This window comes from Chenopodium quinoa, unplaced genomic scaffold (genome assembly GCF_001683475.1).
Source record: "Chenopodium quinoa cultivar QQ74 unplaced genomic scaffold, ASM168347v1, whole genome shotgun sequence".
NCBI lineage: Eukaryota > Viridiplantae > Streptophyta > Magnoliopsida > Caryophyllales > Amaranthaceae > Chenopodium > Chenopodium quinoa.
The window spans coordinates 585,582-603,644 of record NW_018744603.1 but is presented as its reverse complement, the minus strand read 5'-3'; the positions used below and the strand labels follow the sequence as shown (position 1 = coordinate 603,644).

The following is an 18,063-nucleotide window of genomic DNA, read 5'->3' as shown; positions in this document are numbered from 1 at the left end:
CTCTTCCACCTTCCAAGAAAGCTATTGGGTGTAAATGGGTACATAAACTGAAATTGAAGGCTGATGGGACCCTAGAGAGATGCAAGGCTAGGTTGGTTGCCAAAGGTTTTACTAGAAGTATGGAGTTAATTTTGAGGAAACTTTCTCTCCTTTTGTCAAGATGTCCACAGTTAGATGTGTTCTAGCCATTGCAGCCTCTTGCAAGTGGCCTATTCATCAATTCGACATCAATAATGCTTTCTTACATGGTGACTTACATTAAGAAGTTTACATGAAGGTGCCTCAAGGGATTCCAAATCCTGAATACAAGGTATGCAGGCTGTAGAAATCCTTATATGGGCTCAAACAAGCTTTCAGGCAGTGATTTTCTAAACTGCACAGTGAGCTCAAACTGCTGGGATACAATCAGAACAAGGATGACCATTCTTTGTTCTTGAAGAAAGCAAATGGTCAGATAACTATTGTGGCAGTATATGTTGATGATATATTATCATCACTGGCAATGACACTTCAGAGATTCACAACCTGAAGACTCATTTGGACAAGGTTTTCAGCATTAAGGATCTAGGCTTACTCAACTATTTTCTTGGGATAGAAGGGACTTACCTTGAATCAGGGATTGTCTTAACTCAGAAGAAATTCACCAAGGAACTAGTTTCTTTCTTTGAGATGGATGTCTCCGGGACAACCTCTACTCCTTTACCTATAAATCTCAAGTTACTTGTTGATGAGGGTGATTTCTACCCTGATCCTGCTCTATATAGGTCACAAGGTGGGAAATTAAATTTTGTGACTCATACTCGACCAGATCTCTCTTTTTCAGTACAAACACTAAGCCAATTTATGCACCAGCTAAGAATACCTCATATGAATGCCTTGCATCATGTGTTAAGGTATGTTGCAGACACCATAGGCTAGGGCATCCTACTCAAGGCTTCAGACTCTCTTGTTCTGAGAGCATATTCAGACTCTTATTGGGCAGGTTGTCCAAATAGCAGATGTTCTGTAACTAGTTACATTGTTCTGCTTGGTGGTTCTCCCATATCTTGGAAATCCAAGAAGCAAGGGACTATTTCTAAATAAATCATCTTTTGAGGCTGAATACATAGCACTTTCTTCTGCTGCCTTAGAGGTTACTTGGACAGTTAGGCTGCTAGAGGAACTTGGGGTCACTAAACTTAAGCCTGTTACTCTATATTGTAATAATCAATCTGCTATACACATTGCAAAGAACCCAGTGCATCACGAACTAATGCACAAAGCACATAGAAATTGATGTGCATTTTACTTGGACAGTTAGGCTGCTAAAGGATTGCTGGAGTTACACTATCTTCCTACTCATCAGCAGCTGGCTGATGTATTTACTAAGGCCTTATCAGGTCCTCAATTCAGAAGCTTATTGTACAAGCTTAGTCTTACTGATATCTCAGCTACCCCAAGCTTGGGGGGGGGGGGGGTATTAGTGATACACATGCTCGCACTGCTGCTGCTGCTGTTCTCAGCTCAAATGATCATCAGCTCAAGGAACAACTAGCTAAGGATTTGTTTGCTCTCTTTCTCTCAAGTGTTCAGGATTCACCTAGATAGTTCCATAACCTTCTCTAGGTTGTTACGAGCTACTATCTAGCTCAGCATTTTGTTACAACAGAATGCCAAGTCAGAATTATGTTACAACAGAATTCTGTTGTATTATAGCTAATTTTAATCTCTATATTACTTTTTTATACTTAGCTATAAATAGTCTTAGAGCTGTAATTCTTCATTACAATTTCAATAATAAAAAGATTCTTTCCCAAACTTCTCTCTCCACAATTCCTGTAAAACATCTCTCTAGAATTCTATTAGAAAGCTAATCAGTTGAAGAAATTCTGCTGAAATTGCAGAATTCAACATTTTTTTTGATGGAATTATCTACTTTTACACCAGAAAATCCAAACAATTGCTTTAGGCTTATGATTAAGACACCAAACAATGGTTGAATGTTGTCTTGTCCTCTGACTTTAAGGACTATTCAATGTACATTTTCGATGCGTTGCACCATCTCGGTAAGACGGTAATGGTTTGTTCTGTGCCTCTGTTTCACTACTTATTTTTATAATCTTCGAAATCTTGATCCTAAAAAGACTACACCGTAGTTATTTCTGTCCAATTCAAAGTCCAACGGCCAATACATTCGAAAGAGGTGCTTCTCACTCTAGTATCTACCAAGTCCTCTACTTTTGAATCCTGCTGCCAAATTTATGGTCATATTGCTATCTAGGTAACCAAATTTTACTCTTTTTTCATCCAAATTATCGTTACTCTTCTCATGTAAAACTTATTGATTTATATTAGTATCATGGGATATGATATCAAATTATTTTTTAGCAGCGATCACTGAAATAAAGCTGATAACTTAGAGATAATAAACAAGGTACCGCTTTTCAATTGTTGGGCAGCTGCAATTGACTTATTCATTTTTTGTTATGCTGGCTGTTAAGTGTTTAGAGGCTAAATAGTGGGATGATTACCATCATTTTAATACGGATATTGATTTGCATATTGGAAAGGATATAATTTTCTATAAATTTTAGTATAGGCACCAAGCAAGACTCCAAGAGTACTTCTATTGTATATTGCATAGACAGACCTATCTCAACAAATTAAATTACTTCAAGTGACACACTAACACCCCTTCATTCTATAAGAAATTATAGGAGAAATTTAGTATACAAAAGACATTGTTTAAATTCTTCAAGGGACGTGATAAAAATGTAGTATATCAATTGGGCAATGGGCATGGTGCTATTGTATGAGGCTTTCAACAACAATCGGTATTACATTAAACATTTGAGTGCTTATCTATTTTTATGTTAAATGCTTTGGGACACTTATATATGCTCATATATCATATACAAAGTTTAACGTAATATGAACACAAATCTGTTACAACTCGACTAAATCTATATAATTATAATCTAGATTACATGAATCGATATCATATACGAATACTCAATCATCAATTGTATTATTATGATTTGGCTCGTTATAACCTGTTACCTGGATTAATCCAATAAATTTATTGTTAGAAAAATAACTGTAGGGTTGAAGAATTAGGGACGTGTTTACACTGTCCTTAAAGCAATTTTAACCCCCACTATGATTGCTATGGGTTACCGGTTAATATATATGCTTCCAGGATTTCCCTAAGTTCGAGATCAATTAAAACAATGTAATTGAACTCCCTAAGAACACTTTAAGAACAATAAGAATAGATAGGAAAGAAGAAGACAAAGTAAAAAGGTGAGTGATAATTTTGGAGCAATTAATTATATATAATGATCAGCCTTTTATTCCAAGAGTAACCATTTCCAAAAATAAATAAATTAAGATAATCATACTTTTAATGAAAAGTTACCATTATCATATTTAATTTAACCGTAAGAAAGTAACTACTTGCATTCGTCCAATCAGGCAAAGCCCGCCCGATCGGGCATGTAAACGGACAAAATTTTAACTAGGCTCACGCTCGATCGGGCCATCTACACTTAGGAAAATAACTTTGCTCTCGCACCCGATCGGGCTAACTTAGCCCTATCGGGTGAGCAAAAAGTACTTTCCTTAGTTAATGCTCGCGCCCGATCGGGCAAAGCCCGTCGGACCGGGCCCGTGGTCATAACCACGACTCACATTAAAAACTTTGTTTTGCTCCAAATATTAAACGTATAGCCTAGCTCCAAGCTAAACTTTTCTATTTAACCGATGTGGGAGTTTTTCTTCCCAACATCAAGTTAAATAGAATAGAGTAACTTATAGACTAGCTCCAAGCTATACTTTTCTATTTAACCAATGTGAGAATTTCTTCCCAATAACAAGTTAAATAGAATTGAACAAGCCAACTTCTTCTATTCTACTAATGTGGGACTTCCATCCCAACACTAAGCTATATAGACTAACCTATATAACCAACTTCTATTCTACCAATGTGGGACTAATTTCCCATCATTCATAACACCTATTATGAAGACTACTCTAACAATTTGCCACTTAGTCTTTAAAATTGGTGTTTGTTCTTGACAAACAAAATTATGCATCAATGAAGGTATCTTATTGATTTGAACCTCCACCTAGCATAAAATTTCAAAGTAACAACAAAATTAATGATAGTTTAGACACCCATTTGTGTCTCCCCAAAACCAAACCCAGTGATGAGTACCTTTCGCGCCGAATCATAATCGAATGAAATGAAAGTGTGGAAAGTTTAGTGTTGCGGATAGTTTTAGTTTCTTTTCTTTTCTCTCTATTTTCGAAAATCTATTTTAAGAAAATAGCCAATCCAGTTTGGTTGGTCCATGATATGGGTCCAATAGTAGTGTAGTTGGATAGGGCTTGAAAAGAGCTTTCCAACGATATATTATAAGCCCTATTCCGATGAATATTGAGGATGTTACGGCCAATTTACTAAACTAGGCCCGGTTTGAGCCTTATATGCGGCCCAATGATTTAGAGGAGGGCCTAATATGGATTTATCATTCCTAATGCAATTAGGAATGGTTTTAGTCTTCTAGATTCTTCTAAAAGGTTCTTTTCATTCCTAATTCAATTAGCATTGATAAATTGACTTTTGTTGACTTTTTAGAGTTTTAATCAGAATAAAAGAATGTTTTGAGGAAAATACGATTTTATCCTCCTGTACGGTTAAATTATATCTGATTTTAGAAAATGCGTTAAAAACGGGATTAGCGCCTAACGCCAGATATTAGCGCCTGGCGCCTGGTGCTAGCGTTAGCGCCTGGCGTTAACGTTAGCGTCTGGCGCCAATTGTCGGCGTCGGCGCTAATCAAGTTTTATCCGCGTCAGAACTCTGTTTTGATTTTTTTATCTTTTTGGCTGATTTTCTCTATAAATATCCTTCTAAAAACCCCGTTTTCATTCACCAACTCTCATCAAGATTTCTTGATTACACTCTCCCTCTCTCTTTTCTAAACTAACCTTTTCTCAAATACAAAATTCCGCATTCGCAAGACTTAGAAACACCTAGCATAATTCGAAGTTGCCTTCTCCCTAGACATGAAAGGTTTTAATTTCTGAGGGTTTGGTCCCAATTATCTATTTCAATTATTCAATTTAATTGTTTTGTTTATTATTTTCCTTGAAGTTACTAACGCGTGTATTTTGTTATTAGAAAGAGGTACGAGGCATCCAAGTAAGTACTTTAATGGTTTTTATTAATGTTATGATGTAGAAATCATGCTTAGGTTGTTATTATAATTCCTAGTATCATGTTAGGATGTTTTCCTTAATTTGATGTTTAGGGTGACAATAATAAATTCCTAGTATCATGTCTAGGGTAACTTTAATACCAAGTATGATTGAAAGTATGATGCCTTTTATTTTCTTTCTAATATTTATGATTGTTAGTATCATGTTAGGGCTAGATTTGATTTTTATTGTTTAGTGACATGCTAGGTTTTGTTATTAATCTTGTTAGTATCATACATAGGATCTTGCTATTATTATGCTTTAACATGAACATGATTATTTTATTTATAATTATATATTATTTTATTGTTTATTTATTATGTTGCTTGATTATATTTATTTATTGCTTGATCACACCTTTTATGCATGTTTAAAGGGAATTGGTACTTGTAATCACGCTTAATGAAATATTTAATAATCTTGTTTAGGGTTAATTATGATTATAATTCAAGTGATCGACAATAATAGTTTATTTGTGCATTATATTCAACCAACATAGATAAGCAGGTTTAGGGTAAACCTATTGATTGTATGTTAGTCAGAAAGCGCACATGAATACGATCAAAATAAAGTAGAGGCCTATTATTAGGGCAGGTTCAATCTCTTTTAGGTTGGATTTGTACCTTCATCCCCGAACTACCAGTCATGGTTCCAGAACTAATGGAGTTGAAGATCTCCTGGATCGTTAAGGGGTGTAACCTTCACCTCGTGAACGGTTTACAAGTTCCTAAAACTTGTTGGCGACTCTTTTGCTCTATCTTTTTTCCCTTTGGACGCCACCGTACTTTAGTGTATGATCACAGTGGGGTTCAAGCTAGGGATAATTCTTGAAATATTCCCTACAGGTAGCATGTAGCTTTGAACCATAATCTTAAATATCATTACCGGAAATTCTACACACATAACTTTGTTAAACAAAGTGTTCTTAGAATTGGTAGCACTATTATGGCCATGTGCTCATTCTGGTATTTATGAACATCTCTAAATGTAAACACACTTTTGTTAAGAACGACACCATTCCTATATGTTCATATAGGTGAAGTACAAAAATAACATTTGAAACTTCATTAAGAGTCTAAAACTCACCCTCACACATATATATTAATTATACTCAACAATAATCAATATATCATCAACAAACAATTTGTTTTTACCACATTGAACCTTTAATATAGGGGTAGTACTATAGGAAAGGTTGGGTTTCCGTTGTTCTTTATTAAATAATTGGTTTCAAACCAATTTCCTTAGACATTGTTTGCACCATGTCCCTTGGTAATCCTTTTGTAAAAGGATATGCCAAATTATTGCAAGACTTTACATACACAACAGTTATTATCCCATCTGATATTAACTGACGTACATATGCATGTCTCAAACTAATATGTCAAGATTTTCCATTATAAATCTTATTATACGCTCTAGACAAAGTAGCTTCACTATTACAATTCAAAGAAACGACTGACATCGGTTGTGGCCACAACTCTATATCTAATAACATGTTCCCCAGCCATTCTGCTTCTTTCCCTGCGGCAGCCAAAGCTAAAAATTTAGCCTCCATGGAGGAATGAGTAATCCAAGTCTGTTTCTTTGAAGCCCAAGAAACAGCACCTCAACTAAGCATAAAAACCCACCCACTAGTAGATTTATTATCACCAGTGCTAGTAATCCAACTAGCATCTGAAAAACCCTCAAGAACAGATGGAAATCTATTATAAGCAAACTAAGATTTTTGGTTCTCTTTAAGAAACCAAATACTCTACCAATAGCTTTCCAATGTTCAACACTAGGATTGCTAGTAAATCTAGAAAGTTTGCAAACTGCAAATGCAATATCGGGCCTAGTACAATGTGATACATACATTAAACTACCTATTGCAATTGCATACTCAAGTTTACATGACGAATCATAAGGGGAATTGGCTTCTTTGATATTCAAATGCTGAAATTTATCAAGCATTTTATCAACATAATGAGACTGGCTCAAAGCATAACCCCCACTATGTTTTATAGCTTTGATTCCTAATAGTGTATCCACTTCACCCAAATCTTTCATTTGGAAACAAGAAGATAAATATTCCTTAGTCTCATTAATGCCTTTTATATTCGTCCCAAAGATTAACATATCATCAACATATAAACATACAATGACTCCATAATCTTTTGTAAACTTAGAATAAATGCATCTATCACCAGAATTATGAGTAAAACCATGTGAAAAAATTGCAGAATCAAATTTTTCATGCCACTGTTTTGGAGCTTGTTTTAATCCATACAAGGACTTAACCAATTTGCAAACTTTGATTTCATTGCCAGGAAGAACAAAACCCTCAGTCTGCCTCATGTACACCTCCTCATCTAAATCACCATTTAGAAAAGCTGTTTTTACATCCATTTGATGAACATGCAAACCATTAATAGAAGCTAAAGCCATTAGAACTCTAATGGATGTAATTCTAGCAACGGGTGCATAAGTATCAAAATAATCCACTCCTTCCTTCTGAGTAAAACCTTGTACTACCAACCTAGCCTTAAACGATATTATCTTCCCATTTGCTCCTTTTTAATTCTAAACACCCACTTACATCCAACAACTTTGGAACCAGGTGGCAAATCCGTGAGATACCAAGTATTATTTGAAATCAAGGAATCAATCTCATCATTTATTTCCTCCTTCCAAAAAGTTGCGTTTCTAGAAGCCATTGCTTCTTTAAACGTTTTTGGATCATCCTCTACATTAACATCAACATTAAGTAGAATGGGTATCTTATTAGTAACCTCACACCTATTGCCTTCTACAAGAAAGAGAATAGCTTGTGAATCAATAATATCCGGACCCAAATTTTTCTCCTTCCTTGCCCTTACACTTCTTCTAGGTTCACTAGATAAATCAGACAATTTTCTAACATTACTTGAGCTAGAAACATCATTAGGAGGAACTTGTGGTAGTGCTGAATCACCAATGTTTATGGAATCACCATGAAATTTATTCTCGAAGAATTCAACATCTCGTGATTCCACTATTACATTAGAATCCAAATCCAAAAACCTAAAGGCTTTTAAATTTTCAGCATATCCCACAAAAACACTCTTTAAAGCTCTAGGACCTAATTTAGTTTTCTTAGGTTCGGGAACCTTATAATATGCAACACAACCCCAAAGTCTAAAATAACTAATATTAGGCTTCTTTCCTTTCCATAGCTCACATGAAGATACCTTATTTTTCTTAGAAGGAATTCTATTGTGTACATGACATGCAGTTAGTAAAGCTTCTCCCCACAAATTAAGCGGCAAATTTTCATTGACAAGCATGACATTTACCATATCACCTAACACACCATTCTTTCTTTCAACCACTCCATTTTTTTGGGGTCTATAAGGGGCACTAACCTGATGTATAATGCCATTAGCTTCACAAAAATCAGAAAATTCTGTGGGAAAATATTCTCCACCTCTATCACTTCGTAATATCTTAATTTTATTATCTTTTTGTGTTTCTACCATGTCTTTATACACTTTAAACATATCAAATGCCTGATCTTTTGTCTTTAGCAAATAAACATAGGTAAAACGAGAACTATCATTAATGAAAGTTATGAAATACCTATTACCACCTCTAGTCAAATTTCCATTGGACTCACGAATATCAGAATGAACAAGTTCTAATATTTCAGTATTTCTATCAACTTTAGGAAAAGGTTTTCTCTTCATTTTTGATTGCACACAAACTTCACATTTATCATGACTATCATTGCCAAAAGAAATCATACCACTTTTTGACATAATTTTCATAGTCTTATAATTAGTATGTGCTAAACGATTATGCCATATATTGAAAGAAACACATTCTACATTTTGCACAACAAAGTAAGTAGAATTTTCAAATTTACTAATAGATAATTTGAACATTCCATCACAAGCATAGCCCTTTCCAACAAAGGTTCCAGCCTTAGATAGAATTACATTGTCAGATTCTATTACAACTTTCAAACCCTTCTTAGAAAACATAAAACCAGAAATTAAATTCTTCCTAATTTGAGGCACATGAAGTACATTGGTGAGAATGACTTTCTTTCTAGAAGTAAATTGCACTTCAACTGTTCCAGAACCTTGGACCTTGGAAGAATGATGATCACCCATAAGAACTTCATGATCAGGGGAAGAATCGGTGTAGGTCTTGAAAAGAGCCTTGTTGTTGCACACATGTGTTGTAGCACGCGAATCATACCACCAATCAGCACTTGTAGTGAGCGAAGCCATGTGCATTACTTGAATCATACCAATGTTTAATTCAGAAATCATGGCAACAATATCATTGGTGTTATTCTCTACAACATTTGCCTCACCACCTTCTTTCTGTTTTTTAGTCTTCTTAGGATTATAGCAATATTTCTCAATGTGCCCTTTTTCACCACACTTGTAACAAACAACATCAGACAAATTCTTTCTAGGCTTCTTGTTGGAATTCTTCTGCTTATTTTGATTATTAGCCTTTCTTTTCTTGCCTCCCCCCCTTTTGATCATTACTTACATAATTTAATTTGGAACTAGAACCACATCAGATTTCTTATCACGGTTTCGAGTTTCCTCTTCAATCCGTAAATGTTTCTGAATTTGTTCCAAAGTAAAATCCTCAGGAGTATGCAAAAGTTTCTTCCTATAATCATTCCAACTAACGGGTAATTTTGCAATTATTTCCCCCACAAGTAGTTTTTTGCGGAATGGTTATAGCAAGATCCTTAAATTTAGAGGCCAAGATAAGAAATTAATTCACTTGGTCTAACACAGATGAAGAATCATTCATAGTAAATTTAAAAAATTGCATAGTAATGAACTTATCTGCCCCTTGCTTTTCTAAATTATACTTAGTTTCCAAAGAGTCCTATATTTCCTTTGGATTCTTCATCGATATGTAGAGATCATATAGGCGGTCTGAAAGATGATTCAGAATGTATCCTCTACATAGTGCTTCATCCTCAACACGCTTTTTGCGTTCAGCCTTCACAACATCAGTTTCATCTTCCTTCGGTTCGGGAATGGGATTAAGAACAACATCAAGGATATAGAACAACTTCATTGTGATGAGAAAGAACTTCATGGTCTCCTTCCAGCGAGTAAAATTGGAACCATCGAACCGATCAAGTTTTCCAGCGTCACCAACACTCTTCATGACATTCTCCATGATAGAATACTTAAAATTGCTTTAAATAACTATGGGGTTGAAGAATTAGGGATGTGTTTACACTGTCCTTAAAGCAATTTTAACCCCCACTATGATTGCTATGGGTTACCGGTTAATATATATGCTTCCAGGATTTCCCTAAGTTTGAGATCAATTAAAGCAATGTAATTGAACTCCCTAAGAACACTTTAAGAACAATAAGAATGGATAGGAAAGAAGAAGACAAAGTAAAAAGGTGAGTGATAATTTTGGAGCAATTAATTATATATAATAAACAGCCTTTTATTCCAAGAGTCACCATTTCCAAAAATAAATTAATTAAGATAATCAGACTTTTAATGAAAAGTTACCATTATCATAATTAATTTAACCGTAAGAAAGTAACTACTTGCATTCGTCCAATCGGGCAAAGCCCGCCCGATCGAGCAAGTAAACGAACAAACTTTTAACTAGGCTCGCGCCCGATCGGGCAATGCTCGCCCGATCGGGCCATTTACACTTAGGAAAATAACTTTGGCCATTTACACTTAGGAAAATAACTTTGCTCTCGCGCCCGATCGGGCTAACTTAGCTCTATCGGGTGAGCAAAAAGTACTTTCCTTAGTTAATGCTCGCGCCCGATCGGGCAAAGCCCGCCGGACCGGGCCCGTGGTCATAACCACGACTCACATTAAAAACTTTGTTTTGCTCCAAATATTAAACTTATAGCCTAGCTCCAAGCTAAACTTTTCTATTTAACCAATGTGGGAGTTTTTCTTCCCATCATCAAGTTAAATAGAATAGAGTAACTTATAGACTAGCCCCAAGCTGTACTTTTCTATTTAACCAATGTAAGAATTCTTTCCCAATAACAAGTTAAATAGAATTGAACAAGCCAACTTCTTCTATTCTACCAATGTGGGACTTCCATCCCAACACTAAGCTATATAGACTAACCTATGTAACCAACTTTTATTCTACCAATGTGGGACTAATTTCCCATCATTCATAACACCTATTATGAAGACTACTCTAACATTTATAACTTGACTCATTTCAATCTATTATTTGTTGACTGAATTTAGTTATGATCCAAGCAACTGTCACGGTCGAGTGTTTTGACACCGAATCATGTGGCGCGCTCGTGTCTTTTGGCGATAGGAACACAAGCCTAAAGTGGAAAGGGTACATGAGCACACAACAAAACGGACCAAGTGTATCTCAATAGGGCACGCATCTACAATAGGTGCGAGGTCGGGGCTTGTGACAACCGATATTTGAGGTTCTCTTGGTTTGGTGGGGATGCTTTAAAACAAGGTAAGAACCGATATTTGAGGTTCTCTTGGTTTGTGGTGGGGATGCTTTAAAACAAGGTAAGCACAATATCTATAAAGGCTTAAAACAACACATAAATCTTAAAGCAAAATGCAATTGGTAATCAATCTGTTCCAACTTGCTACTCAATAACCTAACTTGTTTATAATATATCCAATTCAATTATGACCTACCTCCATTTGATTTGAAACGAAATCCTCTTTAACCTGATTAAGCTCGTTTCTAATCTAATATATCCAATTCATAGCCTCGAATTGGAAACACCAAAAACCAAAAAAAAAAAAAACAAAAAAAAAAAAAAAACAATTGAATTGCTATTTTGTTAAAAAAAAAGACAAATTTGTTAAAAAAAACCTTTTAAATGTGTCATTTTGCGAAAAAAAACCTTTTAAAAACTTTATTGTAAAAGAAAACCCGAAATTATTTATTTTTTTTAAAACAACCTTGTAGCACTAATTCACTTAATTAACATCTAATTGCTTCTAATCACTCTATAACTCTTGATTAACTATTTAATAATTAAATTAATTTATAAATTTTAAAAAAAAATAGAAAACCACCACTCCACCACAACCACCCTTTCCCCCTCCCCTGGCAGCAGCCCTCACCCCCGGCGACCTCCCCCCCCCCCAAACCATGGCAGCAACACCCTTTTTCTTCTTCTTCAATCTCTCTTTTTTTCTCTCTCCTCAACCTTCAATGCCTTCAACAATGGTGGCTACTTCCACAAACCCTTCATTCTCCCCTTTCCCAACTCTTTTTTCCAAAACCCCTAAACCCCAATCCTCTAATTACGCACCACCTTAGCCACGAAAACCACCATCTCTGTTATCAAAAGCCTCAAATTAAAATTTTAAGAATAGTCAAGGGTTAGAACATACCTCGAGGAGAGAGAAGATAAGTGCATAAGAACACCTCGGCAGTTTTCTACTTCGTTTGCGGTGGTGATTGCGGTGGAGAAGACATGAATTGGGTTATACGACAACGATTATGGCAATTGGGGGCTGCTGCCAGGTTTAGGAAGGGGGAGGGTTGCAACAGGGAAAAGGAGGGGAATTGGCCAGCGGTGGAGTTGGGTCGCCGAGGGTGGGGGCTGCCGCTAGGGGAGGAGGAAAGAGTGGCTGCCTGTAGGTGGGGTGGTGGTATTCTATTTTATTTTGAATTTATAAACTAATTAAGTTATTAAATAGTTAAGTAAGAGTTATAGAGTGATTAGAAGAATTAGATATTAATTCTGTGGATTAGTGTTACTATGTTTTTTTAAACAAAAAAAAATTTAAGTTCGGGATTTATTTTACAATAAAGCTTTTAAAAGGTTTTTTCTTCGCAAAATGATGCATTTAAAAGATTTTTTTTCGCAAATTTGCCAAAAAAAAAGGTAATTAAGTCGAATCAATTTAGTAACCATATGAATCTTTTTTAACCCGACCCATTTCAACCCACAATCCAATTTACCATCTTGAAACCGAACTGTTGATTAAAATTGACATTTTCACCCATATTGGCCAATGGCCATATATGAGCACAACAATACACACATTTGGCTGGAGACACTTAAAGTTTGAAACATTGAATTAATGGCCGAAAAAACCAAATAAGAAAAACGTGATGAATATTAGTGAATATAGGTTTTTTTTTTTTTTTTTTTTTTTTTTTTTTTTTTTTTTTTTTTTTTTTGCTGCAGATAATTACTCCCTCCGTGTTTTTTTAAGTGTTACAGTTTGACCGACACATAGTTTTAGGCAATTTAATTGACTTAAATACACTAAGAGGTAAGTGGGGTACTTGAAGTATTAAAAAATTGTAAAAGAAAGATTGTAGGGTTAATAGTTTCAATAACTTTTGCATGCCCCCGGTTTACAATAATTTTATTGTACATCGAACATTTTGCGAAAAGTGACCCTTTTTTCTTACAAAAGTTACTTTTTTTTTTTATTTTTTTTTATAACAAAAGTGACCCATATATTCACAAAAGTAACCTTTTTTTCACAAAAATGACCTTATTTTTCCACAAAAGTGACTCTTTTTTCACAACAGAATTAAGCTACATATGCAAAACAGAGTATCAAAATCAAAATAAAAAAAAAACACAAAATTAACAATCGTCGTGAAAAAATAGTACAATCACTCAAACAAATCAAAATAATAAAGATCGACACCACATAAACTGAAACGCTAATTGACTAAAGCTGATGATGCTGTCGAAACACGGAAGAAACCTCCAACAGATAATGGTCCAAAGGTGGTTGGTGAAGGTCTTTTGTCAATGGGTGCTTTCATGTCTCCTCAGATTTGTTTGATGCTCCTTTCCCCACTAAAGAATGAAATAAGTGTTATATTAGCAAATAACAACTTCGCATGCGAGTGAAAGACGAGATAATCGCTGGTTGAGAGGTTGAATAGAGAGAAAATTAAAGTTCTCATAGAGAAAATTGGCAGTTGAGAAAGAAAGAAGAGAGAGAAAGAGGTTGCTGAGTAAATATAGAAGAGAGAGAAAATTTTAGATGTTAATGTTTGTGTTGAAATTGTTTGGTTGCTCAACCCGATTTACACTAAATTTGTGTAAATTAAATGTTATTGAATATTTGTGTAATAGTTTATTAAAAAGTAATGAATTTGAGAGAAAAGATATAATAAAAAAGTAGTAGTAGGTTTGGGTGGGGATTTTAAGAGGAGTGATATAATATTTTAATATAACTTTTTGCCAAAAAAGGAAGTGTAACTGTTTCGGGGTTTTCTGATGTCCTGCGGGAGAGTTACAATTCCGAGACTGGAACCGGACGCCTGTACCTGCAAAACAACGGAGACTCCTGGTGGTGGGAGCTCCGCCTCCAACGGTCAAGTTAGTACTTGATTAAGGAGTAATTAATGCGGAAATTAAAGTGATTGGGTCTCTCTAGGTGAGAGTGTTTAATGTGAGTTTTTAGCGTAATCAGCATGTAATTCCTGTCCTCCCCCCTTAATGAGGATTAAGGGAGGTATTTATAACCTTGGGAAACGTGTTAATCCTAGGTTTAGGTTAACCTAGGGCTGATTGGGCTTCCCTCGGAAGTTGGGCCTGGGTGGCCGGTTTCTCCATTAGGCATGGAGTATGCCACGTGTCATGACATAATAGGTCCAAGGTGGACGAATAAGCGCGTGCCACGTGGCAAGCCCTGACAGTTCCAACTGGGGGACACTTGGCAGGACCTGATTGGCCCACGTGGCGCATTCCGATTGGTGGGAGCAAAATCCCCTAATCATTTGCCCCTCGCAGGTGGCACGTGACTGGTCACGTGTTACCTGTGACAGGTGCCGCACTGTAACAGGCGACGGCTTGCTACATGTGTCACTCGGCGAAAGGCCGAGAGATTCTCCCGCCCAAATTTTGAATTCTGGAAGTGACCTTTCGCCTTCTCACTTCGCCTATATATAAGGGAGTGTTGACTTCAGTCATTTTCACACTTGAGAACTTTGTGAGAGAACATTCGGACCCCTGAACTTGCTCTGACATTTTGGACCCTTTCTGCCTACCGCCTGCTCTGACAAGCCGACTGCACAAGATTATCAGAACTCCATCAACGTCACTCGTTCAGGTAACCGTCGGTTCTCTTACTCTTAATTGTCTTTATTTTATTCTTTTTTGAAATGGCACCACAGAAGCACACGACAAGACCTAGGTTAGTGATCAGTCGGTCACCGGGGACGGCTGAATCTAGGACTAGGAGTGCCGCCTGCCCTTTTCCGGACCCATCTTTGCCCTTTATACAAAGTCCGACTGTATCTGAGTCTATGCAGAGCATGATGGCCAGAACAAAAAAGACTGCCAGGATCTCAAATTCAGACGGCTCCTCCCGCAGGGTGCCGATTAGTGAAACATCTGACCAGGCGCCAGATGTGGAAGTGAAACAAAGCGGCTTGAAAGCCGGCTGTTCTGAGGGAGGAATCAAAGTGACCCCTTCCCATTTCTCAGTTGACAATTCTTCATTCTCTCCTGCTCCTTTTAAAGGAGAGGAGGCGGGCCCCTCCGGGAGAGGGGAGGAGTCGTCCTCTTCGGACTCGTCAGAGGACGATTCCGAATCTAGCTCTTCTGGCCATGCTTCTCTGGACACAGAAGAGAAAAACAGTCGCCTGCAAGAGGCGAGGCTTTCTCACGCAGTTGAGAAGGGGGACAATTGGGCGAAGCCATCCGCCTCTTACCGAGAGCAAAATACCCCCTACTACTGCACGGTACCTCGGGGACGGATCACAGCCATGCAAGAGAAAGTGGAGAGCTTTATCGCAAACCACACAATGGGCCCCGGCTTTTTAGTGTTCGTGCCGGATCCAGAAGACACAGTCGTCTGGCCGGCTGGTACCAGTTATGATAGCGCCTGCTTTGGCTGCTACGAGGCGGCCATCAAGGCTGGGCTGCGCTTCCCATTACATCCGGCTGTTCAGCGGATCTTGGATGGGTATGAGTTGGGGTTATGGCAGTTAGCCCCGAACTCCTGGGTCAACGTACTCGGCTATGTGGCCGGGTGCGAACTGCACGGGGTGGAGCCGAGCTTCGAGGCTTTCGCCCACATGAACTACCTCAGCCGGACCCCTAAGGCAGGCGGTACCGGCTGGTATCAATTGACGAGCCACAGGGGCTACCTCATGACTAGAGGTAAAGCAAACAAATGGAAGGACTGGCGGTGCACCTTCTTCATCATTGAGAGTTCAGACACAGAGCTGAACAAGCGCCTCAACAGGTGGAACAGGAATCCGCCCCTTCTTGCAGGCGGCCGCAGCATGCCGCCTGTTCCCCCCAAAGCTAAGAAAGAGATCCTGGATAAAGGACTCTTTAAAGTAGAGTCGAGGGTCGACTCTACTTCAGGGGTACGAGAGCAAGTACCCCTGCACTGCGTCCCGAGCTTCAAATGGCTCTACGACGAGTACTTTTTGGCCGCCTGTGGCCTCAGCAGTCGGTGCTCAAGAGGTAGTCGGCCTGTCGAATACTCTGCTGTTCCGTGCATTTTTGTTATAACTTTTATTAACTTTGCCGTTTGTTTTTGCAGCGGACGCTATGAGCAAGATTACCGCCTCCAAGACTGCGGCGGCCATGTTGCGGGCCTCCATCATGCAACAAGCTTCAACCGACTCCCCCAACAAGGGGGCACCCTTGGTGGGCTTCGAACCTTTCACCCTCTTTTTGGAGTTGTTTATGCATATACTGACTTTTTTCTTCTTTTTTAGACGGGCGTTCCAAGAGCTTCTTCTTCCCAACAGCCGGACCCCAAGGCCCGGAGGACGACTGTTGCGAGCTCTCCTGGTTCTGCCAGGAAACATGCGGCGGCTGAGAAACAGCCGGCCACTTCTTCTAAAACTCCAGCTGGGCCGCCTAGAAGTATGAAGTTGTCCTAGTAAATTTTAGACTTGCTCCCTTTTTTTACTAGGTCTGATCCATTTGTTTATGCTTGATGCAGCTTGCCCTCAGGAGCCTGACTTGGTAGAGGTGGCCAAGTCTATGATCAAGGCCGTCCCTCCAGCTGAAAGGGAGGCGGTCAGGGGTGTCGGCACCCTTGACCTAGACGGGATTGCAGGGGTCCTTGCTGAGGTATAGTTAGCATATTTTTGAGTATTTGAATTCCAGGACGCCTGTTTTCTTTTTTGTTTGGAAACTGACGCCTGTTCCCCTTTTTACTTAGGCCCTGCTCCGAGTGAACGGCCTTCGCAAGCCGCTTGACCGGAAGAACAAAGAGGTAAAGGCTGCAAAAGCTATGGCCGCCTCTGACTGTGATAAGGCAATGTTTCAAATTGCCCAAAATGAAGTTCTGACCATTGATATTCTTTATTATCAGGCGCAGGCTACCGCCGCTTTTCGGGCTCAGTTAGAGGCGGCCCAGAAGAGGAATGGCGAGCTGGAGGCGACCATCAACAACCTCAAGGCCGAGCTGAGACCTCTTCGCCACAAGATGTCCTCATACGAAGCCTTGGAGAAATCCTTGGCCAACGTAAAGGAACGCCTGGTGACCCAGGAGAAGAGTCTTACTCAGGAGCTCTCGGAAAAGGCCGAGCAAGAAAAGAAAGAGCTGGTCCGGGAGATGATGGAAGACTCTGCTCAAATCCAGCGCATGACTTGGGGCCACCTCTTCCCCAATGCCGACTTTGCCTCATGGGAAAAAACGTACCGCCAGTGTTCTAACACATATAATCAAGAGATCCTGGCGGCTGCTGAGGAAGAGGCGTTGGAGGAAGCGTTGGAGGAGGAGGAGCCGGTAGTGGCGCTTGTGCCGCTTGGGGGTAATGCATCAAAGAAGGATGCAGCTGAAGCCGAGTCAAGCAAGAAGAGTGCTGACCAGGCGGCAGCTACTAATATTGAAGATC

General features: G+C 38.4%; 1 protein-coding gene across 1 annotated transcript; it reads left to right on the top strand.

Moving 5' to 3' along the window:
* Nucleotides 1-669: 669 nt before the first annotated feature.
* LOC110699973 (uncharacterized mitochondrial protein AtMg00810-like) lies at nucleotides 670-1,083 on the top strand. Its single transcript, XM_021877459.1, has 2 exons — nucleotides 670-893; nucleotides 999-1,083. Exons 1-2 carry the CDS (start codon nucleotides 670-672, stop codon nucleotides 1,081-1,083), a joined length of 309 nt encoding a protein of 102 aa, XP_021733151.1.
* The last annotated feature ends 16,980 nt before the right edge of the window (nucleotides 1,084-18,063 follow it).